Source organism: Phyllobates terribilis, unplaced genomic scaffold (genome assembly GCF_046119375.1).
Source record: "Phyllobates terribilis strain yellow unplaced genomic scaffold, ASM4611937v1 Scaffold_7__3_contigs__length_470593459, whole genome shotgun sequence".
Classification (NCBI taxonomy): domain Eukaryota; kingdom Metazoa; phylum Chordata; class Amphibia; order Anura; family Dendrobatidae; genus Phyllobates; species Phyllobates terribilis.
In genome coordinates this window covers 258,522,002-258,547,172 of record NW_027362767.1, presented here as the reverse complement: position 1 = coordinate 258,547,172, position 25,171 = coordinate 258,522,002, and the positions used below count along the sequence as shown (strand labels likewise).

Genomic DNA, 25,171 nt, shown 5'->3' with positions numbered 1-25,171 from the left:
TCTTTCATGTTCTGCCTGGACTCTCTCACGCCCTCTTGCTAGGCCTACCTTGGCTTCAGAGACATGCACCCGTGCTTGATTGGCAGACCGGAGAAGTCGTTCGCTGGGGACAGGACTGCCATAAAACTTGTTTAGTTCCCGTCCATCCTGTCCGTCCTTCTCCTACCCCAGCTAATCTACCTGGACTTCCGATTCCTTATTGGTCTTATGCGGACGTCTTTAATAAAAAGGAGGCAGAGACATTACCCCCTCATAGACCATACGACTGCCCAATCGACCTGTTACCCGGCACTACTCCTCCCCGTGGGCGTATTTACCCGTTGTCCGCTGCTGAGACCCGGTCTATGTCTGAATATATTGAGGAGAATCTGGCCCGGGGATTTATCTGGAAATCTACCTCCCCGGCGGGAGCAGGCTTCTTCTTCGTTAAAAAGAAGGACGGCTCGCTCCGTCCCTGTATAGACTATAGAGGCCTTAACCAGATCACGGTGAAGAATAAATACCCCCTTCCGCTCATTCCGGAATTATTTGACCGTCTGAGGGGGGCTAGAATCTTCACAAAGCTGGACCTCCGTGGGGCCTATAACCTGGTCCGTATCCGTCAGGAGGATGAATGGAAGACGGCATTCAACACCCGGGACGGCCACTATGAATATCTGGTAATGCCCTTTGGTCTCTGTAACGCTCCCGCCGTCTTTCAAGAGTTGGTCAATGACATCTTCCGGGACCTTCTCTACTCCTGCGTAGTGGTGTACCTGGACGACATCTTGGTCTTCTCTCCGGATCTCCAGACTCACCGGAGGGATGTTCGTCAGGTTCTGTTCAGGCTCAGGCAGAACCACCTCTACGCTAAATATGAGAAGTGCCTCTTTGAGCAGACCTCGCTTCCGTTTTTGGGCTACATAATTTCTCAGACCGGCCTACGAATGGATCCTGAGAAACTGTCTGCCATCGAGAAGTGGCCTCGACCAGAGGGGTTGAAGGCTATTCAGCGGTTCCTGGGCTTCGCCAACTACTACCGCCTCTTCATACCGCACTTCTCTTCCCGGACTGCCCCAATCTCTGCGCTCACCCGTAAGGGCACTAATCCCAGAGAATGGCCGCCCGAAGCAGAGGAAGCCTTTCTTTCCTTAAAACAGGCTTTCTCTTCCGCCCCGGTGCTGCATCGCCCGGACGGCAACAAGCAATTCTTCCTGGAAGTTGACGCCTCCTCCTCTGGAGCCGGAGCGGTACTTACCCAAAAATCGTCTTCCGGGAGAATGGTAACTTGCGGCTTCTTCTCCAAACTCTTCTCCTCTTCTGAGCGCAACTATTCTATAGGAGACCGAGAGTTATTGGCCATTAAGCTGGCATTGGAGGAGTGGCGTTACCTGCTCGAGGGGGCTCTTCACCCGGTAATAATTTACACGGACCACAAGAACTTGGCTTACCTCCAGAGTGCCCAGAGACTTAACCTGCGCCAAGCCCGGTGGTCCTTGTTTTTTGCTCGCTTTGATTTTGTTCTTCATTTTCGCCCGGCTGACAAAAACATCAAAGCTGACGCCTTGTCCCAATCCTTCCTGGTGTCTGATCTTGAGGAGGAACCTAAACACATCATCGATCCCGCCAGAGTAATGCAGGTGGCCCCCGTGAGTCTAAATCGTCTCCCTCCCGGTAAGACGTTCGTAACGGTACCTGATCGGGAGAAGATCCTACACTGGGGTCACTCGTCTAAGCTAGCTGGCCACGCCGGTCAGAAAAAGACCCTCCAGCTTATCACCCGGCACTACTGGTGGCCTACCCTGCACAAGGACGTAATTGACTTTATTTCTGCCTGTGTGTCCTGCGCCCGCAACAAGGTTCCAAGACACCTGCCAGCCGGTCGCCTCCTTCCTCTACCAGTACCTGCAGCCCCCTGGCAGCATATAGCTATGGACTTCATAACAGATCTCCCTGTCTCTGCCGGTTGTACGGTCATTTGGGTGGTCGCTGACCGCTTTTCCAAAATGGCTCATTTCATTCCCCTGCCAGGCCTCCCGTCTGCACCCGAGCTGGCTAAAGACTTTATCCGCCACATCTTCCGTCTTCATGGCCCGCCCCTCCACATCGTGTCGGATCGTGGGGTTCAGTTCACCTCACGCTTCTGGAGAGCCACATGTAAGCTGCTAGACGTCACCCTGGACTTCTCCTCCGCATACCACCCACAGTCCAATGGTCAAGTGGAGCGGATCAATCAGATCCTGACCAGTTACCTCCGGCACTTAGTTAATGCCCACCATTCAGACTGGGTGGATCTCCTGCCATGGGCCGAATTCTCTTACAATAATCACGAGAGCGAATCTTCCTCCAAATCCCCTTTTTTTGTAGTCTTCGGTCAGCATCCTCGGATCCCATTTCCCGTCTCCACCTCGGTGGACAATCCGGCTGCGGAATCTCTCGTTAGCAAATTTTCCTCCATTTGGGAGAGTACCCGATCCGCACTCCTTCAGTCGTCCGAGCGGATGAAAAAACACGCTGACAAAAAACGCCTGGATCCTCCACAATTCCGTCCTGGAGATAAAGTCTGGCTCTCGTCCAAGTATGTCCGGCTCAAGGTTCCTTCCTACAAGTTAGGGCCTCGGTTCATCGGCCCACTGGAGGTTATCAAACAGATCAACCGGATGGCCTATAAATTGAAACTCCCGGCCAACTTGCGGATCCCTAATTCCTTCCATGTATCTCTCCTCAAACCCGTGGTACTTAACTCTTTTTCCAAGTCTACAGGTACGCCCCCTGCTCCGGTTTCCGCTGAAAATGAGTTTGAGGTAGAGAACATTCTGGCCACCAAAAGGGTAAGAGGAAAGACCTTTTTTCTAGTAGATTGGAAGGGGTTTGGTCCTGAGGAGAGAACGTGGGAGCCCCGGGAGAACATCCATGCCCCTCTCATCCTTGGTAAATTTCTGTCTGGCCTAAAAAAGGGGGGGCCTAAAGGGGGGGTACTGTAGCGTCGGCGTCCCTGCCTCCTGCTAGGCAGGGACGCTGTTCCCCTCACCTCTCCGCTCTGTGCCCGGCGTCTTCCTCCCGCTCTGCTGGCAGCGCGCGCTCCTTCCCGGCCACTGTGCTTAGGGCGCGAGCGCGCTCCCCCTCTCTTAAAGGGGCAGCGCGCGCCGTCCTAAGGAGTCCCCGGCCAATGGCCGGAGGATCTCTCCATATATAAGGCACCTCCTCCAAAATGGAGGTGCCCGAGCAATGTTGTTGCAAAGCCTTCACTCTGCTTCAGCCCTCAGGTCCCGTTACCAGTTACCTGCCAGTCACCTGCCAGATTCCTGCTTGCTACCCGCCAGTCACCTGCCAGATTCCTGCCTGTTACCTGCCAGTCACCTGCCAGATTCCTGCTTGATACCTGCCTGATATCCGCTTACCTGCTTGCAAGCCTGCGGTCCGACGGTCTGCCTTCCGACACCTGTCAGTCTGTCTATGGACCAGCCTGCCCGCTCACCTGGGAGCGCTCACCTGCTACCTGCCTGCTAGCCTACCTGGAGGCTCTGCCGTCACTTGCTGTGACCACCTGCCTGTCCAGAGACTCTTGCCTGCTCACCTGGGAGCGCTCACCTGCTACCTGCCTGCTAGCCTACCTGGAGGCTCTGCCGTCACTTGCCGTGACCACCTGCCTGTCCAGAGACTCTTGCCCGCTCACCTGGGAGCGCTCACCTGCTACCTGCCTGCTAGCCTACCTGGAGGCTCTGCCGTCACTTGCTGTGACCACCTGCCCGTCCAGAGACTCTTGCCCGCTCACCTGGGAGCATCCACCTGCTACCTGTCTGCTAGTCTACTCAGAGACTGTCCCTGTCACTTGCTGTGACTACCTGCCCTTCTACCCAGAGACTGTCCCTGTCACTTGCCGTGACTACCTGCCCTTCTACCCAGAGACTGTCCCTGTCACTTGCCGTGTCTACCTGCCCGTCTTCCCTGGGAGCCACCCGCTTCCTTACAAGGACCGCCCCCTTGTATAGTTGCTCAGAGGTTCCGCCTCCCAGACCCGTTACACTCTGCAGTACCTGTCGAACATGTCTATTGTTAGAATCTATGTTGTTTTACTATCGGCCATCTTGCTGTGGTTTGCTGGCTTCTAGTCTTTTCCTCTGGTGCTGGTTTTCTTGGTCACGTGATCTCTGCACCCTTTATTACTCAGCACCTGGCTCTCTAGTTCCCCTCTGGACATCAGTGTTGTAACGCTCGTTCTCTGGCTAAGTAGAATTCTTTAGTTCTTCTTGCTTTGGACTATTGTTATCCTGGGCCTTCTTGTTCCACCAGTTTTGTTTCCTTTGATTTTCGTTTCTGCAACTAACTTTTCTGTTAGGAGGTCTCCTTCTTTTGCTCCCAGTCCTTAGATCTTTTAGTGACCCCTTTCCCCTTCCTACAGGTCTTCGTTTGAGTTCAGTGCAGGAGTTTCGGTGGGGCTATTCATAAGGAATAGGGCACCCACCCCAGCGTAGGGTAAAGCTGAGCCTCAGTGCAGGGACAGCTTTTCCCTCCTATTCCTTAGTTCTATGTTGCAGAAAATAACATCTATGATGCGAGGGCAAATCAGAAGAGATCAACAGGATGTCGTCCAGATACACTAACACGCATGAGTACAGTAGATCTCGGAAGATATCATTCACCAGTTCTTGGAAGACTGCTGGTGCGTTGCAGAGTCCAAAGGGCATCACGCGGTACTTGTAGTGGCCATCTCGGGTGTTGAATGCCGTCTTCCACTTATCACCTTGGCGAATCCGGATAAGATTGTATGTGCCACGGAGATCGAGCTTAGTAAACAACTCGGAGATGAGAGGCAGAGGATACTTATTTTTGATAGTGATTTGATTTAGGCCCCTATTGTCAGTACATGGGCGAAGAGAGCCATCTTTCTTCTTGACGAAGAAGAATCCTGCTCCTGCCGGAGAGGTGGATTTCTGGATAAATCCCCTAGCAAGATTCTCCTCGATGTATTCGAACATAGCTCTGGTCTCGGTCACCGACGGGGTAAATTCGACCTCGGGGAGGTGAAGCACCAGGGATGAGGTCAATAGGACAGTCATACGGCCTATGTGATGGTAGTGTCTCAGCCTCCTTCTTGTCAAAGAAGTCAGCATACGGCCAGTAGGGTGCCGGCAAGCCGGGCAAGTTAGCTGGAGAGGACAGAGGTGGAGCAGGACGGACAGGAACCAGGCAGGTCCTGTGACACTCCTGACCCCAATAGAGCACCTCTCCCGAATTCCAATTCAAGACTGGCTCATGTGTTTTAAGCCAGGGAAGACCAAGCAGTAATGAGTGGGAGAGGCCGGACTGTACATAGGAGATGTAGCATTCCTACCTGAAGAACTATAGGCTCGGTGATGAAAAAGATGGATTCAGAAAGTAGCTTCCCATCCAAGGAGGAGACTGATAAGGTATCCGCAAGACATTGGATAGGGATCTGATACTGCTCCACAATGGCCTGTTGGATGAGATTCCCAGCAGCACCGGAATCCAGGTAGGCAGTCTTGAAGAAGTGTGCCTTACCGCAGGTGATAGATACAGACAGAGTCAGGGGTGGAGAGGAAGAATTTTTGCCTAGGACAACCTCTCCAAGCAATCCTAGACACTGGAGTTTCCCAGTCCCACTGGACACGAACAGATTAGATGCTCAGTACTGCCACAGTAAAAGCAACTTCCCTGGCGAGACTTGACCATCTTAACTTGGTCTATTTGCATAGACTCTGGGGAGGAGGCCGAGGCTTATGCTGGTTGAGAGACTGGCCTTTGGAAGGTTGGTGCAAGGCGCAGAGGCCTTTTCTCACGGATCACCTCCTTTGAATGCTGCTGGAAACGGATGTCGATCCGTGTGGCCAACGACACCAGATCGTCCAGAGAGGTAGGTATGTCACGACCCGCTATCTCATCCTTGATCCGCCCAGAAAGGCCCTCCCAAAAGTAGACACCAGAGCCTCGTTGTTCCAGGCAAGTTCTGACACGAGGGTGCAGAATCGTACAGCGTACTGGCCCACAGTGAGACTCCCTTGGTGGAGTCGAAGGAGGGAGGAGGCATTCGAAGATGTGCGTCCAGGCTCATCGAACACCCTCTGGAAAGCCGCAAGGAAAGCCTAGAGATCGGACACCAGAGGATCCCCTCTCTCCCAAAGGGGGTTAAACCACGCCAACACTTCCCCGGTGAGATGAGACATAATGAATGCCACTTTAGCCCAGTCAGAAGTGAACTGATGAGCCAGGAGCTCAAAGTGCAGCGTGCACTGGTTAACGAAGCCCCGACATAGAGCAGGATCACCGCCAAAACGTGGAGGAGCAGATAGTCGGGGTCCAACGCTGGGTGCCACACTGCTGCTGGGAAGAGGTGCCGCCGGAGCGGTTGCCACTTGGTTAGAGGCGGACACAGCTGGGTTGGACAGTGCATCCAGATGGGAGTTTACAGTCTGCAGGTAGGACAGGATAGTAACCTGTTGAGATCTCTGGCTGGAGAACTCTTGATACAGGTCTGAAAGCGAGGAGCCTGGGAGCCACCGGATTCCATGGCCTGTGCAAACTGTTACGGGTCCGGATGGTGGAACCACTGTGCCGTGGTACAAGGAGGGACCAGAGGGGCGTAACTAACTGCCTACCCGGACCGACCCTGGCTACACGGCGGCTTAGTTGACTTCGTGAACCAAGGAGGGACTGGCAAGGTGAACCAGGTGCCACTCTGGGACCGACCTCGTGTGTGAGCAGGCGACTCCCATGGGGCTGATAGCCAAAGCGGACTGGCACAACAGATGGGCAGACAGCTGAGCACAGCTGGTAGGCAGACGGATGGAGCTGACTGACAGACAGGCTTGGCTGGCAGACTGATTGGCGGGCACGGTTGATAGACAGGCTGGTGGGCACGGCAGATAGGCAGGCTGGCGAGCACGGCAGATAGGCAGGCTCGCGAGCACGGCTGAAAGACAGGCTGGAGGGCACGGCTGATAGACAGGCTGTCAGACAGCACTGGGACCTGGGGGCTGGAGAGAGTGTTAACACTCACTATTGCACAGGCACCTCCATTTTGGAGGAGGTGCCTAAAATATCAGCTGTCCTCTGGCGATTGGCTAGGGACATATTAGGACGGCGCAAGCGGCCCCTTTAAGAAGCAGGGAGTGCGCGCGCGTGCCCTAAGCACAGTGGCCGGGCATCTGCGCGAGGTGCGCCCCGGGCACACACAGACAGGGAAGCGGAGGACGCCGGAGCAGAGCCGTGGCGGTAAGGGGGTCGGCGTCTCTGCCGGCCGAGAGGCAGAGACGCCGGCGCTACACGTGTGTTGCACTGTGCTTGCATGGACATCTGTGATCTCACTATTACGAAGCATACGAGTCACCTCCACTGCCGTGTTTGTCGCGCCAGAACTGATAGACCTTGTGATGGGCCGATTGCTGACTCCGATATTTTGCCTGGACGTCCACCTCTTGGTTTTGAATAGTTGGACGGGCTTCATTTCATATTCTTCCCACTGTCATGGCGCTCACATGATGCAGTTTGGCAATTTTCTTGGCCGAGAGACCGCTATCGATGAGCTGGATGATGCTGTTTCTCTTTTCTTTGGAAATCTTCTTCCAGGTTGCTCCTTGATTCAATCAAGTGACCTTTTGCTTGGGAATCAATCTAATTACACACTGAGCTATTAGGGAATGTGAGAACAGGTGGTAATTTGTAGTATACAGGAAGAAAAATATTTTTCTACCACCAGGAGCAAAACAGTAACAATGCAAGAATCTACATGACTAATCATATGCTAAATAGTTGCAAGTCAAATTTATGCATGAGATAGCCAAGAGGATTGTCTATAAAATGATGGTAGTCTCACGTTCGAATCAGTAGTGGATGGTGAGATACGGAGATGAAAGTCAAAAGTTCGAAACATTGTTATCCTTTTGCTCATCACTGTATACACCTGTTACGATACTGATGTAGTACTGCTGGAAACCAGTGTTCGAAGGAGCGCGAGCAAGAACAGCAAGCGGCAGTAGAAGTTCTTGGAGTTTTGTAAAGGAGTTGTAGGAAACAATTCATAGATAGGTAAGAATCTTTAGAATATTCAGAACTGAAGAATGGTAACTAGGCTAACAGCTAGACACACTACTCAAGCAATGAGTGAGAGATCCATGCGGGTTTAAGTAGGCCCAAACAGGACACAAGATGGATCCCACAAGTTCAGAATCTGCCATGTTAGTAAAGGACAATTGCAGAACACAACAGCAGCCTCCAGTGGTAAGGAGTGGGATTGCAGCACAATTATTAAGGTGAACAATAGCAGTCACTAGGGTCAAACTGTAGAAGAATAACAGGCATTCTAACAACACCCTAAAATCTTGTTTGTGTCACACAGTGCTGTTTCGCGGTTGTCAGACAGCGACAAAAAATGCGGAGATTGCCCATATTTGTCAGGCAATCCTCGCATGTTTTGTCGCTAACAGTTGCGAAACATGCGGCCACGGGGACTCAAACATGTAACTCGAGCACCCGCTATACTCGGTGCATACCCGAGCACCCTAGGCAAACTCGAGTAACGAGTACTTCCGCTCATCACTACTCATCAATACCCAAGTCCTTCTCCTGTTCTGTAGTCCGGAGTATACTCCCATTTAATGAATATGCAGCAGTAGCATTACTCCGTCCTAGGTGCATTACTCTACATTTATCAACCTCAAACCTCATCTGCCAAGTGTTTGCCCATTCAGTCATCTTATCCAGATCGTTCTGCAATACTGTACTATCAAGGTAAGTTTGTAATATCCTACATATCTAAGTGTTGTCAGCGAAGACTGGCAATTTACTCACAATCCCATCTCCCAGGTCATTAATAAAGAGATTAAAAAGAATTGGTCCTAGCCAGGGCCGGCCTTTGGGGCGTGCCAGCTGTGCAACTGCACAGGGCGCCTCAAACTTGAGAGTGAAGGGGGGCGCTGCGCTGGCTCCCTCCCCGTCGGTATTTTTCTTATGGAAGAGCAGAGAGGGAGCGCCCAGCGTTTCTTCTGTGCTCAGGCGCCGGCGCCCCCTCTCTGCTCTGAAATGTCCGGCCGGGACCCGGGCGCGCTGCACTCTCTCCTCCTCACACACTTACCCCCAGCGCTGGAGACAGTGCGGGAGGCGCCGCCTGCAGCATCTCTCGTCTCCTTCCATTGGCGCGGGCACGGCACTGTGACGTCACACAGCTCAGACACAGTGCCGCGCCGGGGATGCTGCAGGCAGCTCAGCTACAAAGTGGTGGTGACTGGTGAGTGCTGTGCTGCTGAGCCTGATATGATGAACAAACTTGAATAAAGACGTTAACAATAAGGTGCAGACAGACAGACATCCCCCCAATGTCCCCATTGCCACCCTGTGAGTCAGCCATTGCAAAACTACGACTCCCATCATAAATGGACAGCCTTTGTTGGTAGAAGATCAGTTCCCTGACTATCTGTTCTTTGTTGCTGCATTATAATAAAAAGATGAAGAATATTTAGAATATTTAAGTTTCAATAATAATAGTGTTATTATTATATACATTTTTCAGTTTAATTATGGGCCCCAAAAAACTATCAGGAGCACAAAATCGAAAACGAAAAGCACTTAAAGAAGTTGAAGACAAAAAATGTGCAGAGTCTTTCAAAAAGCTTTTTCAGAAATCCAGCGACCAATGCTCTTCTAAAGAGACAGCTGCAGAACAATATGAAAGTGTAGCGACACATAGAGAAGGTCCAATAGAAATCGATTTGGATGAACCTTCCACGTCAGGACAATTTTCAAACCCTGATGGCTCTCTAAACGATGAATCAGAGATAGCAGAGGATCCTCAATTTTTAGAAAATTTAACTGAAAATGTTGAAAATCCAGAGGAACATTCTGCAGCTGACACAGGCACTGGTCACCAGGAAACTGATATCCCAGAATTTCCAAGCAATCAAGATCTAATACTGATTGACACTGATCCCGCTCTATGGCCTTCATTGACTACCAAAGTTATAGATCATGTTGTGGAAACTGGGCCTGTTCATATAACAGATATGGAGTTTAAAAAAGATTCAAATGACCGTCCGTCACTTTTCTGCTAAATTCTATAAGAGAGTTTTGGTTAATGGACAACACTGCAAGAGACAGTGGTTGGTTTACTCAAAATCTGCAAACAAAGTATTCTGCTTTTGTTGTAAATTATTTGATAGAAAACCAAGGTCATCTCTTGCTTTAGATGGATCTCAAGACTGGCAACATATATCATCTATATTAAAATCACACGAGTCCTCACCAAATCATTTTTTAGCAGAACGTAAATGGTTGGAGACTCAGGTTCGGCTCAAGACGAATACAACAATAGATTCCAACATGCAAACTCTTATGAATAGAGAAAGACAACACTGGAGAGGAGTGTTGGAAAGGCTTGTATGTATTATTCAATTTCTTGCAGAACGCAATTTGGCATTCAGAGGAAGTTCTGATCGTCTTTTTACCCCCAATAATGGAAACTTTTTGGGGTTTGTGCAGGTACTTGGAAAGTTTGATAGAGTGATGTCAGAACACCTGCATCGTGTTGTCTCCAAAGAAATATCAGACCACTATTGTGGTAAAACTATTCAAAATGAAATTATTGCTCTGATGGCAAGCCAAGTCATTAACCACATTGTAACGCGCTGCAACCAGGCTAAATATTACTCTATAATACTAGACTGCACCCCTGATTTAAGCCACAAGGAGCAAATGTCATTTACCATTCGCTTTTTGGATGAAGTATGTGGCATATACACAATTAAGGAACATTTTATTGGATACAAAAATGTTGTAGACACAACAGGAAAGGGATTGACCGATGCCCTTCTTGACTTTCTGAGTGAGAAAAATTTAGATATTACTAATTGTCGTGGTCAAGGCTACGATAATGGTGCCAATATGGCAGGAAAACACAACGGTGTTCAAGTTCAAATTTTAGAGAAAAATTCTCGTGCTGTCTTTGTACCATGTGGATGCCATTGTCTTAATCTTGTGGTTGGAGATGCAGCAAGATCTAGTAAAGACTCAAAGGACCTTTTTGGTTTAATCCAGTGTATTTATGTTCTTTTTTCTGGCTCTGTTAAAAGGTGGAAAATCTTGACTGACCATATTTCAGGTCTGACTTTGAAACCCATGTCTACTACAAGATGGGAATGCAGAATAGACTGCCTTAAACCCTTTCGTTATCATTTAGGAGACATACATGAGGCACTAATTGCACTATCTGAGGAAGAGAGAGTTGAGCCAAATGTATCTTTTGAAGCCAAGACTCTTGCTCAGAAGATTACGGACTTTAAGTTTATCATGTCGTTTATCATTTGGTATGACATATTGTTTCAAATAAATATCGTAAGTAAAGCCATGCAAAGACAAACTTCTGATCTCAGTACAGTGACAGAACTAATTCACAAGTGTCTAGAATTTATTAGAAACTTTCGTGAAAAAGGATTTGACATGGCACTGCAGAGTGCAAAGGAGATTGCTGAGAATTTGAATTTGGAGCCAGTGTTTAGGCCAGAAAAGCGCATCAGAGTGAAGAAAGCTAGTTTTAGTTATGAAGGACGGGACGAAGCAATAACAGACCCGCAATCTAAATTCAAGGTAGATTTTTTTTTCGTTTTAGTAGACACAGCGTCAGCATCATTGGAGGAGCGCTTCAAACAATTAGAAAACCATAACGGAGTATGGGGATTCTTATACAACATAAAAAATAATAGTTTTTCTAGAGAAGACCTGACAAGAAGTTGCCTAAATCTACAAGCTGCATTGGTTAGTGGAACTGAATCTGACGTAAACGGAGAAGAGTTGGCCCAGGAATTCTACCACATTCAAAGTCTTTTACCTAGTGATACCATAAATCCTCTTGATGTGCTAAACTTCATAAACAAAAATAGTCTGACTGACACTTTCCCCAATCTGTGGGTAGCACTTCGTATTTTGCTGACAATTCCTGTCACGGTGGCTTCAGGAGAACGTAGCTTTTCCAAATTAAAACTGATAAAAACTTACTTGAGGTCGTCAATGTCAGATGACAGACTAACAGCTTTAGCAGTCCTGTCCATTGAAAATGACATTCTTCAGAGTCTGGACATGACCACCACTATCGATGAGTTTGCAAGAACAAAAGCCCGAAAAGTTATTTTCTAAGCACATTCATTTGGGACTCTTTGCAATGCACTTTGAATGTGTATTTTATGGTTGAAATTGATTGTTTCAGAAATAAAAATTGTACCTGTTCAAAACACTTTATACTTTATAATGACCGTCTGTTCAACTTTTGTTGCTTGTTATTACTTGATCATTTGATTAATAAAAAATGCACTTGTTGTTTTCACCTACATGAGTTTAATTTTTTTTCTTTGGGGGGGGGCGCCAAGAGGGATTTCGCACAGGGCGCCATATACCCTAAGGCCGGCCCTGGTCCTAGCCCAGATCCCTGCGGTCCCCACTGCTGACTATATCCCATTTAGAGAACGTACCATTTATGACGACTCTTTATTTCCTGCCTCTTAGCCAGTTCCTTACCCATCTGCATGTAGCTTTCCCTATGGATTATATCCAGAGCTCCAATGCAAAATCTGTAACAGGAGCCTGTCCTGTATAATCAGGGGCGGACACAGACTGTAGTGGGCCCCTGTGCAAGAAATTTTGGGGGGCCCCCCCTGCCCTTCATAAGGCAACAAAGTTATGTAAACATAACCCCCCATGTGCATCTCTCACCCCCCCATGTGCATCTCTCACCCCCCCCCGTGCATCTCTCATCCCCCCCATGTGCATCTCTCATCCCCCCCATGTGCATCTCTCATCCCCCCATGTGCATCTCTCACCCCCCCATGTGCATCTCTCACCCCCCCATGTGCATCTCTCACCCCCCCATGTGCATCTCTCACCCCCCCATGTGCATCTCTCACCCCCCCATGTGCATCTCTCATCCCCCCCGTGCATCTCTGATTCCCCCCACTCCTAGTTAATTAATTGTATTTAAAAAAAATAAAACTTGTTATACTTACCCCCATGCAATCCCTGCAGAATCCTGGCGCTCGTCCACGTCGCTGCCACCAGGTTCTCCTGACGTTCGGCCATGTGACGGCGCCACATACATAGCCATCAGCTTTTGTTTTGGCCAAAAGATTTTTAAAGCCGCCACCACGATAAGGTAGACTCTTCTGGGCGGGCCCTACTCTAACCTATTAAAATTTTCTTAAAATATCCAATACTCTTTTTAGATATATTTTTATTTAGTTTTCTTTAAGGGAATGTGTCATATACATTTTTTTTTTAAATGACCAATAATACCACATACAGGGAATACCGCCACACCATGACCAGACCACATATTACCACAACATAGTGACCGAATAATACCACACAGAAGGGAGAAAAACTGCCACACCATGACCAGACCACATATTACCACTACATTACTAATATTACCACCACATTACTAATATTACCATAAGTGTCATTATACACGGGAGCTCTATACATGGTATGTATAACGTAAGTGTCCAGGTAATCTAGTGATCACCAGTGAAATTATACACAGGAGCTCTGTATATAGTGTCAGTGTACAGGTAATACAGGGATCACCAGTGACATTATACACAGGAGCTCTGTATATAGTGTACAGGTAATACAGTGATCATCAGTGACATTATACACAGGAGCTCTGTATATAGTGTCAGTGTACAGGTAATACAGGGATCACCAGTGACATTATACACAGGAGCTCTGTATATAGTGTCAGTGTACAGGTAATACAGTGATCACCAGTGAAATTATACACAGGAGCTCTGTATATAGTGTCAGTGTACAGGTAATACAGTGATCACCAGTGACATTATACACAGGAGCTCTGTATATAGTGTCAGTGTACAGGTAATACAGTGATCACCAGTGACATTATACACAGTATACATGTAATAGACTGACTCACCGGTGACGTCTCTAGGTGAAGTCCTTCATCTTCGCTTTTCTCCTTCATCCAGCACAGACCGCCATCACGTCTTCCAGCCAGGACTCGTCTCTGCATAAAATAACACAGTTATCTAGAGCACATTCCCCAACTTCTACATTACGCAGCTGAATACAGACATGCATCCACCATCAATATATGGTTAGTTATTATGCAACCTACCATTCCAAATATAAATTGTAATCCACCACTGTGCCCCCATTAACTGTAAATAGGCACTTAATATATAATTTAATTAGAACCTCTACTCTTTCCGCCAATTTGTTACCAGTCACACTCCTGCATCCGCAACGCCCCCTACTCTATACTTCCTGCTCCCCGCATTCAATATTTACATGCACCCCCTGCCCCAATTCATTATATCATGTCCGTGCTCTCCCCACCCCATCATCATTTATCATTTACTCCATGTGTGGGGGGGGGGAGATGGGAGATGCACATGTGTGTGTGGGGGGGGGAGATGGGAGATGCACATGTGTGTGTGGGGGGGGAGATGGGAGATGCACATGTGTGTGTGGGGGGGGATGGGAGATGCACATGTGTGTGGGGGGGGGAGATGTGAGAGGTGCACATGTGGGTGGGGATGTGAGAGGTGCACATGTGGTGGAGGGGGATGAGAGAGGTGCACATGTGGTGGAGGGGGATGAGAGAGGGGCACATGTGGGGGAGGTGGATGAGAGAGGGGCACATGTGGGGGAGGGGGTGAGAGATGTGCACATGGGGGGGATGAGAGCTGCACATGGGGGGGTTTGAGAGCTGCACATGGGGGAATTGGGAGTAGGGGGATAATGAGCTGCACATAACGAATGTGGGGTGGGGGAGAGTAAATCAGGGGCGGAACTACCGCCCGTGCAGCCGGTTCATTGAACGGGGGCCCCGAGGGAGAGGGGGCCCCTCCAGCAGGGCCGCCATCAGGGCATGACTGCCCTGACTCCAGTATGGGGCCCGGCCGGTAGGGGCCCCCTCGGGGGCCCCCCTCTTGTGCGTCTCTCTCCTCATGGGGCCCCCGGCCCCATGCTATGCGCCGGGTCCGGGACATTTCAGCGCTGAGTTGCGCTGTTGCAGCAGCGCCTTCATGATTCCCCTGACTTCCGGTCATGTGACGGTGCCGTCACATGGCCGGAAGTCAGGAGAACCTGCTGTCAGCGATTTGGACGAGCGCCAGGATTCTGCAGGGATCGCATGGGGGTAAGTATAACAAGTTTTTTTTTTTTTTAAATACAATTAACTAGGAGTGGAGAGATGGGAGATGCACATGTGTGTGTGTGTGTGTGTGTGGGGGGGGAAGATGGGAGATGCACATGTGTGTGTGTGTGGGGGGGGGAGATGGGAGATGCACATGTGTGTGTGTGTGTGGGGGGGAGATGGGAGATGCACATGTGTGTGTGTGGGGGGGGAGATGGGAGATGCACATGTGTGTGTGTGTGGGGGGGATGGGAGATGCACATGTGTGTGTGGGGGGAGATGGGAGATGCAGTATAATACTGGGGGTCTGCAGCTCAACTCACATTCACTTCAATAGTAGCTGAGCTGCAGAACCTGAGAATGACCACTACATGGTGTACATCCTGCAGTGTACTGATAAGCTCCTCCCCCTCAGTACAGTGGTAAACTCCTCCCCTCTGTGCTGTTCAGCAGTGCAGTGATAAGCTCTTCCCCTCTGGCTGTTCTGCACTGCAGTGATAAGCTTATCCCCTCCAGGCTGTTCTGCAGTGCAGTGATAAGCTCCTCCCCTCTGGCCGTTCTGCAGTGCAGTGAAAAGCTCCTTCCCTCGGGGCTGTTTTGCAGTGCAGTGATAAGCCCCACCCCTCTGACTGTTCTGCAGTGCAGTGATAAGCCCCTCCCCTCTGACTGTTCTGCAGTGCAGTGATAAGCTCCTCCCCTCCAGGCTGTGCTGCAGTATTACAGTAATGAGCTCCTCCCCTCTGACTATTCTGCAGTGCAGTTACAAGCTCCTCCCTTCTGGGCTGTTCTGCAGTACAGTGATAAGCCTCTCCCCTATGACTGTTCTGCAGTAGTGATAAGCCCCTCCCCTCTGACTGTTCTGCAGTGCAGTGATAAGCCCCTCCCCTCTGACTGTTCTGCAGTACAGTGATAAGCCCCTCCCTCCGACTGTTCTGCAGTGCAGTTATAAGCTCCTCCCCTCCGGGCTGTTCTGCAGTACAGTGATAAGCTCCTCCCCTCTGACTGTTCTGCAGTGCAGTTATAAGCTCCTCCCCTCTGACTGTTCTGAAGTGCAGTTATAAGCTCCTCCCCTCTGGGCTGTTCTGTAGTGCAGTGATAAGCCCCTCCAGGCTGTTCTGCAGTGCAGTTATTAGTTCCTCCCCTCCGGGCTGTTCTGCAGTACGGTGATAAGCTCCTCCCCTCTGACTGTTCTGCAGTTATAAGCTCGTCCCCTCCGGGCTGTTCTGCAGTACAGTGATAAGCTCCTCCCCTCTGACTGTTCTGCAGTGCAGTTATAAGCTCCTCCCCTCTGGGCTGTTCTGTAGTGCAGTGATAAGCTCCTCCCCTCCGGGCTGTTCTGCAGTGCAGTTATAAGTTCCTCCCCTCCGGGCTGTTCTGCAGTGCAGTAATAAGCTCCTCCCCTCCGGGCTGTTCTGCAGTGCAGTTATAAGCTCCTCCCATCCGGGCAGTTCTGCAGTACAGTGATAAGCTCCTACGCTCTGACTGTTCTGCAGTGCAGTTATAAGCTCCTCCCCTCTGGGCTGTTCTGTAGTGCAGTGATAAGCTCCTCCCCTCCAGGCTGTTCTGCAGTGCAGTTATTAGTTCCTCCCATCCGGGCAGTTCTGCAGTACAGTGATAAGCTCCTACGCTCTGACTGTTCTGCAGTACAGTGATAAGCTCCTCCCCTCTGACTGTTCTGCAGTGCAGTGATAAGCTCCTCCCCTCTGGGCTGTTCTGCAGTACAGTGATAAGCTCCTCCCCTCTGACTGTTCTGCAGTGCAGTTATAAGCTCCTCCCCTCTGACTGTTCTGAAGTGCAGTTATAAGCTCCTCCCCTCTGGCTGTTCTGCAGTGCAGTGATAAGCCCCTCCCCTCCGACTGTTCTGCAGTGCAGTTATAAGCTTCTCCCCTCCGGGCTGTTCTGCAGTACAGTGATAAGCTCCTCCCCCTGACTGTTATGCAATGCAGTTATAAGCTCCTCCCCTCTGGGCTGTTCTGTAGTGCAGTGATAAGCTCCTCCCCTCCGGGCTGTTCTGCAGTGGTGATAAGCTCCTCCCCTCTGACTGTTCTGCAGTGCAGTTATAAGCCTCCCCCCCTCTGACTGTTCTGAAGTGCAGTGATAAGCCCCTCCCCTCCGGGCTGTTCTGCAGTGCAGTTATAAGCTCCTCCCCTCCGGGCTGTTCTGTAGTGCAATTATAAGCTCCTCTCCTCCGGGCTGTTCTGCAGTAGTGATAAGCTCCTCCCCTCTGACTGTTCTGCAGTGCAATTATAAGCTCCTCCCCTCTGGGCTGTTCTGTAGTGCAGTGATAAACTCCTCCCCTCTGACTGTTCTGCAGTGCAGTTATAAGCTCCTCCCCTCCGGGCTGTTCTGCAATTATAAGCTCGTCCCCTCCGGGCTGTTCTGCAGTACGGTGATAAGCTCCTCCCCTCTGACTGTTCTGCAGTTATAAGCTCGTCCCCTCCGGGCTGTTCTGCAGTACAGTGATAAGCTCCTCCCCTCTGACTGTTCTGCAGTGCAGTTATAAGCTCCTCCGCTCTGGGCTGTTCTGTAGTGCAGTGATAAGCTCCTCCCCTCCGGGCTGTTCTGCAGTGCAGTTATAAGTTCCTCCCCTCCGGGCTGTTCTGCAGTGCAGTAATAAGCTCCTCCCCTCCGGGCTGTTCTGCAGTGCAGTTATAAGCTCCTCCCATCCGGGCAGTTCTGCAGTACAGTGATAAGCTCCTACGCTCTGACTGTTCTGCAGTGCAGTTATAAGCTCCTCCCCTCTGACTGTTCTGCAGTGCAGTGATAAGCTCCTCCCCTCTGGGCTGTTCTGCAGTGCAGTGATAAGCTCCTCCCCTCCGGGCTGTTCTGCAGTGCAGTTATAAGCTCCTCCCCTCTGGGCTGTTCTTCAGTACAGTGATAATCTCCTCCCCTCTGACTGTTCTGCAGTGCAGTTATAAGCTCCTCCCCTCTGGGCTGTTCTGTAGTGCAGTGATAAGCTCCTCCCCTCTGGGCTGTTCTGTAGTGCAGTGATAAGCTCCTCCCCTCTGGGCTGTTCTGCAGTGATAACCTCCTCCCCTCTGACTGTTCTGCAGTGCAGTGATAGGCTCCTCCCCTCTGGGCTGTTCTGTAGTGCAATGATAAGCTCCTCCCCTCTGACTGTTCTGCAGTGCAGTGATAAGCTCCTACCCTCTGACTGTTCTGCAGTGCAGTGATAAGCTTCTTCCCTCAGGGCTGTTCTGCTGTGCAGTGATAAGCTCCTCCCCTCTGGCTGTTCTGAAGTGCAGCGATAAGCTCCTCCCCTCTGGGCTGTTCTGCAGTGCAGTTATAAGCTCCTCCCCTCTGGGCTGTTCTGTAGTGCAGTGATAAGCCCCTCCCCTCTGACTGTTCTGCAGTGCAGTGATAAGCTCCTCCCCTCTGGGCTGTTCAGTAGTGCAGTTATAAGCTCCTCCCCTCCGGGCTGTTCTGCAGTGCAGTTATAAGCTCCTCCCCTCCGAGCTGTTCTGCAGTGCAGTTATAAGCTCCTTCCATCTGGGCTGTTCTGCAGTGCAGTGATAAGCTCCTCCCCTCCGGGCTGTTCTGCAGTGCAGTTATAAGCTCCTCCCCTCCGGGATGCTCTGCAGCGCAGTTATAAGCTCCTCCCCTCTGGGCTGTTCTGTAGTGCAGTGATAAGCTCCTCCCCTCTGGGCTGTTCTGCAGTGCAGTGATAAGCTCCTCCCCTCTGGGCTGTTCTGTAGTGCAGTGATAAGCTCCTCCCCTCTGGGCTGTTCTGCAGTGCAGTGATAAGCTCCTCCCCTCTGGGCTGTTCTGCAGTGCAGTGATAAGCTCCTCCCCTCTGGGCTGTTCTGCAGTGCAGTGATAAGCTCCTTCCCTCTGGGTAGTTCTGTAGTGCAGTGATAAGCTCGTCCCCTCTGGGCTGTTCTGCAGTACAGTGATAAACTCCTCCCCTCTGGGCTGTTCTGTAGTGCAGTTATAAGCTCCTCCCCTCCAGGCTGCTCTGCAGTGCAGTTATAAACTCCTCCCCTCTGACTGTTCTGCAGTGCAGTTATAAGTTCCTCCCCTCTGACTGTTCTGCAGTACAGTTATAAGCTCCTCCCCTCTGGGCTGTTCTGCAGTGCAGTTATAAGCTCCTCCCCTCTGGGCTGTTCTGCAGTACAGTTATAAGCTCCTCCCCTCTGGGCTGTTCTGCAGTGCAGTTATAAGTACCTCCCCTCCGGGCTGTTCTGCAGTGCAGTTATAAGTTCCTCCCCTCCGGGCTGTTCTGCAGTGCAGTAATAAGCTCCTCCCCTCCGGGCTGTTCTGCAGTGCAGTTATAAGCTCCTCCCATCCGGGCAGTTCTGCAGTACAGTGATAAGCTCCTACGCTCTGACTGTTCTGCAGTGCAGTTATAAGCTCCTCCCCTCTGACTGTTCTGCAGTGCAGTGATAAGCTCCTCCCCTCTGGGCTGTTCTGCAGTGCAGTGATAAGCTCCTCCCCTCCGGGCTGTTCTGCAGTGCAGTTATAAGCTCCTCCCCTCTGGGCTGTTCTTCAGTACAGTGATAATCTCCTCCCCTCTGACTGTTCTGCAGTGCAGTTATAAGCTCCTCCCCTCTGGGCTGTTCTGTAGTGCAGTGATAAGCTCCTCCCCTCTGGGCTGTTCTGTAGTGCAGTGATAAGCTCCTCCCCTCTGGGCTGTTCTGCAGTGATAAGCTCCTCCCCTCTGACTGTTCTGCATTGCAGTGATAGGCTCCTGCCCTCTGGGCTGTTCTGTAGTGCAATGATAAGCTCCTCCCCTCTGACTGTTCTGCAGTGCAGTGATAAGCTCCTACCCTCTGACTGTTCTGCAGTGCAGTGATAAGCTTCTTCCCTCAGGGCTGTTCTGCAGTGCAGTGATAAGCTCCTCCCCTCTGGCTGTTCTGAAGTGCAGCGATAAGCTCCTCCCCTCTGGGCTGTTCTGCAGTGCAGTTTTAAGCTCCTCCCCTCTGGGCTGTTCTGTAGCGCAGTGATAAGCCCCTCCCCTCTGACTGTTCTGCAGTGCAGTGATAAGCTCCTCCCCTCTGGGCTGTTCAGTAGTGCAGTTATAAGCTCCTCCCCTCCGGGCTGTTCTGCAGTGCAGTGGTAAGCTCCTCCCCTCCGAGCTGTTCTGCAGTGCAGTGATCAGCTCCTCCCCTCCGGGCTGTTCTGCAGTGCAGTTATAAGTTCCTCCCCTCCGGGATGCTCTGCAGCGCAGTTATAAGCTCCTCCCCTCTGGGCTGTTCTGTAGTGCAGTGATAAGCTCCTCCCCTCTGGGCTGTTCTGCAGTGCAGTGATAAGCTCCTCCCCTCTGGGCTGTTCTGTAGTGCAGTGATAAGCTCCTCCCCTCTGGGCTGTTCTGCAGTGCAGTGATAAGCTCCTCCCCTCTGGGCTGTTCTGTAGTGCAGTGATAAGCTCCTCCCCTCTGGGCTGTTCTGCAGTGCAGTGATAAGCTCCTCCCCTCTGGGCTGTTCTGCAGTGCAGTGATAAGCTCCTCCCCTCTGGGCTGTTCTGCAGTGCAGTGATAAGCTCCTCCCCTCTGGGCTGTTCTGTAGTGCAGTGATAAGCTCATCCCCTCTGGGCTGTTCTGCAGTACAGTGATAAACTCCTCCCCTCTGGGCTGTTCTGTAATGCAGTTATAAGCTCCTCCCCTCCAGGCTGCTCTGCAGTGCAGTTATAAACTCCTCCCCTCTGACTGTTCTGCAGTGCAGTTATAAGCTCCTCCCCTCTGACTGTTCTGCAGTACAGTTATAAGCTCCTCCCCTCTGGGCTGTTCTGCAGTGCAGTTATAAGCTCCTCCCCTCTGGGCTGTTCTGCAGTACAGTTATAAGCTCCTCCCCTCCGGGCTGTTCTGCAGTGCAATTATAAGCTCCTCCCCTCTGGGCTGTTCTGCAGTAGTTATAAGCTCCTCCCCTCCGGGCTGTTCTGCAGTGCAGTTATAATCTCCTCCCCTCCAGGCTGCTCTGCAGTGCAGTTATAAACTCCTCCCCTCTGACTGTTCTGCAGTGCAGTTATAAGCTCTTCCCCTCTGACTGTTCTGCAGTGCAGTTGTAAGCTCCTCCCCTCCAGGCTGCTCTGCAGCGCAGTTATAAACTCCTCCCCTCTGGGCTGTTCTGCAGTGCAGTGATAAGCTCCTCCCCTCTGGGCTGTTCTGCAGTGCAGTGATAAGCTCCTCCCCTCTGGGCTGTTCTGCAGTGCAGTGATAAGCTCCTCCCCTCTGGGCTGTTCTGCAGTGCAGTGATAAGCTCCTCCCCTCTGGGCTGTTCTGCAGTGCAGTGATAAGCTCCTCCCCTCTGGGCTGTTCTGCAGTGCAGTGATAAGCTCCTCCCCTCTGGGCTGTTCTGTAGTGCAGTGATAAGCTCCTCCCCTCTGGGCTGTTCTGCAGTACAGTGATAAACTCCTCCCCTCTGGGCTGTTCTGTAGTGCAGTTATAAGCTCCTCCCCTCCAGGCTGCTCTGCAGTGCAGTTATAAACTCCTCCCCTCTGACTGTTCTGCAGTGCAGTTATAAGCTCCTCCCCTCTGACTGTTCTGCAGTACAGTTATAAGCTCCTCCCCTCTGGGCTGTTCTGCAGTGCAGTTATAAGCTCCTCCCCTCTGGGCTGTTCTGCAGTACAGTTATAAGCTCCTCCCCTCCGGGCTGTTCTGCAGTGCAGTTATGAGCTCCTCCCCTCTGGGCTGTTCTGCAGTACAGTTATAAGCTCCTCCCCTCCGGGCTGTTCTGCAGTGCAGTTATAAGCTCCTCCCCTCCAGGCTGCTCTGCAGTGCAGTTATAAACTCCTCCCCTCTGACTGTTCTGCAGTGCAGTTATAAGCTCTTCCCCTCTGACTGTTCTGCAGTGCAGTTATAAGCTCCTCCCCTCCAGGCTGCTCTGCAGTGCAGTGATAAGCTCCTCCCCCCTGGGCTGTTCTGCAGTGCAGTGATAAGCTCCTCCCCTCTGGGCTGTTCTGTAGTGCAGTGATAAGCTCGTCCCCTCTGGGCTGTTCTGCAGTACAGTGATAAACTCCTCTCCTCTGGGCTGTTCTGTAGTGCAGTTATAAGCTCCTCCTCTCCAGGCTGCTCTGCAGTGCAGTTATAAACTCCTCCCCTCTGACTGTTCTGCAGTGCAGTTATAAGCTCCTCCCCTCTGACTGTTCTGCAGTACAGTTATAAGCTCCTCCCCTCTGGGCTTTTCTGCAGTGCAGTTATAAGCTCCTCCCCTCTGGGCTGTTCTGCAGTACAGTTATAAGCTCCTCCCCTCCGGGCTGTTCTGCAGTGCAGTTATAAGCTGCTGCCCTCTGGGCTGTTCTGCAGTACAGTTATAAGCTCCTCCACTCCGGACTGTTCTGCAGTGTAGTTATAAGCTCCTCCCCTCCAGGCTGCTCTGCAGTGCAGTTATAAACTCCTCCACTCTGACTGTTCTGCAGTGCAGTTATAAGCTCCTCCCCTCTGACTGTTCTGCAGTAGTTATAAGCTCCTCCCCTCTGGGCTGTTCTGCAGTGCAGTTATAAGCTCCTCCCCTCTGGGCTGTTCTGCAGTACAGTTATAAGCTCCTCCCCTCCGGGCTGTTCTGCAGTGCAGTTATAAGCTCCTCCCCTCCAGGCTGCTCTGCAGTGCAGTTATAAACTCCTCCCCTCTGACTGTTCTGCAGTGCAGTTATAAGCTCCTCCCCTCCAGGCTGCTCTGCAGTGCAGTTATAAGCTCCTCCCCTCCAGGCTGCTCTGCAGTACAGTTATAAGCTCCTCCCCTCCGGGCTGTTCTGCAGTGCAGTTATAAGCTCCTCCCCTCCAGGCTGCTCTGCAGTGCAGTTATAAACTCCTCCCCTCTGACTGTTCTGCAGTGCAGTTATGAGCTCTTCCCCTCTGACTGTTCTGCAGTGCAGTTATAAGCTCCTCCCCTCTGGGCTGTTCTGCAGTGCAGTTATAAGTTCCTCCCCTCTGGGCTGTTCTGCAGTGCAGTTATAAGCTCCTCCCCTCTGGGCTGTTCTGCAGTGCAGTTATAAGTTCCTCCCCTCTGGGCTGTTCTGCAGTGCAGTCATAAACTCCTCCCCTCTGACTGTTCTGCAGTAGTTATAAGCTCCTCCCCTCTGACTGTTCTGCAGTGCAGTGATAAGCTCCTCCCCTCCGGGCTGTTCTGCAGTGCAGTTATAAGCTCCTCCCCTCTGGGCTGTTCTTCAGTACAGTGATAATCTCCTCCCCTCTGACTGTTCTGCAGTGCAGTTATAAGCTCCTCCCCTCTGGACTGTTCTGTAGTGCAGTGATAAGCTCCTCCCCTCTGGGCTGTTCTGTAGTGCAGTGATAAGCTCCTCCCCTCTGGGCTGTTCTGCAGTGATAAGCTCCTCCCCTCTGACTGTTCTGCATTGCAGTGATAGGCTCCTGCCCTCTGGGCTGTTCTGTAGTGCAATGATAAGCTCCTCCCCTCTGACTGTTCTGCAGTGCAGTGATAAGCTCCTACCCTCTGACTGTTCTGCAGTGCAGTGATAAGCTTCTTCCCTCAGGGCTGTTCTGCAGTGCAGTGATAAGCTCCTCCCCTCTGGCTGTTCTGAAGTGCAGCGATAAGCTCCTCCCCTCTGGGCTGTTCTGCAGTGCAGTTATAAGCTCCTCCCCTCTGGGCTGTTCTGTAGTGCAGTGATAAGCCCCTCCCCTCTGACTGTTCTGCAGTGCAGTGATAAGCTCCTCCCCTCTGGGCTGTTCAGTAGTGCAGTTATAAGCTCCTCCCCTCCGGGCAGTTCTGCAGTGCAGTGGTAAGCTCCTCCCCTCCGAGCTGTTCTGCAGTGCAGTTATAAGCTCCTTCCATCTGGGCTGTTCTGCAGTGCAGTGATAAGCTCCTCCCCTCCGGGCTGTTCTGCAGTGCAGTTATAAGCTCCTCCCCTCCGGGATGCTCTGCAGCGCAGTTATAAGCTCCTCCCCTCTGGGCTGTTCTGTAGTGCAGTGATAAGCTCCTCCCCTCTGGGCTGTTCTGCAGTGCAGTGATAAGCTCCTCCCCTCTGGGCTGTTCTGTAGTGCAGTGATAAGCTCCTCCCCTCTGGGCTGTTCTGCAGTGCAGTGATAAGCTCCTCCCCTCTGGGCTGTTCTGCAGTGCAGTGATAAGCTCCTCCCCTCTGGGCTGTTCTGCAGTGCAGTGATAAGCTCCTCCCCTCTGGGCTGTTCTGTAGTGCAATGATAAGCTCGTCCGCTCTGGGCTGTTCTGCAGTACAGTGATAAACTCCTCCCCTCTGGGCTGTTCTGTAGTGAAGTTATAAGCTCCTCCCCTCCAGGCTGCTCTGCAGTGCAGTTATAAACTCCTCCCCTCTGACTGTTCTGCAGTGCAGTTATAAGCTCCTCCCCTCTGACTGTTCTGCAGTACAGTTATAAGCTCCTCCCCTCCAGGCTGCTCTGCAGTGCAGTTATAAACTCCTCCCCTCTGACTGTTCTGCAGTGCAGTTATAAGCTCCTCCCCTCTGACTGTTCTGCAGTGCAGTTATAAGCTCCTCCCCTCCAGGCTGCTCTGCAGTGCAGTTATAAACTCCTCCCCTCTGGGCTGTTCTGCAGTGCAGTGATAAGCTCCTCCCCTCTGGACTGTTCTGCAGTGCAGTGATAAGCTCCTCCCCTCTGGGCTGTTCTGTAGTGCAGTGATAAGCTCCTCCCCTCTGGGCTGTTCTGCAGTGCAGTGATACGCTCCTCCCCTCTGGGCTGTTCTGCAGTGCAGTGATAAGCTCCTCCCCTCTGGGCTGTTCTGCAGTGCAGTGATAAGCTCCTCCCCTCTGGGCTGTTCTGTAGTGCAGTGATAAGCTCGTCCCCTCTGGGCTGTTCTGCAGTACAGTGATAAACTCCTCCCCTCTGGGCTGTTCTGTAGTGCAGTTATAAGCTCCTCCCCTCCAGGCTGCTCTGCAGTGCAGTTATAAACTCCTCCCCTCTGACTGTTCTGCAGTGCAGTTATAAGCTCCTCCCCTCTGACTGTTCTGCAGTACAGTTATAAGCTCCTCCCCTCTGGGCTGTTCTGCAGTGCAGTTATAATCTCCTCCCCTCTGGGCTGTTCTGCAGTACAGTTATAAGCTCCTCCCCTCCGGGCTGTTCTGCAGTGCAGTTATAAGCTCCTCCCCTCTGGGCTGTTCTGCAGTACAGTTATAAGCT

At 51.3% G+C, this 25,171-nt stretch overlaps 1 protein-coding gene across 1 annotated transcript; it reads left to right on the top strand.

Annotated features, from left to right (window-relative positions):
• The first annotated feature begins 10,259 nt into the window (after window positions 1–10,259).
• Window positions 10,260–12,120, top strand: LOC141155492 (zinc finger MYM-type protein 1-like). The gene is made up of 2 exons (XM_073642359.1): window positions 10,260–10,275; window positions 10,394–12,120. The coding sequence occupies exons 1-2, from the start codon at window positions 10,260–10,262 to the stop codon at window positions 12,118–12,120; spliced, it is 1,743 nt and encodes a 580-aa protein (XP_073498460.1).
• The last annotated feature ends 13,051 nt before the right edge of the window (window positions 12,121–25,171 follow it).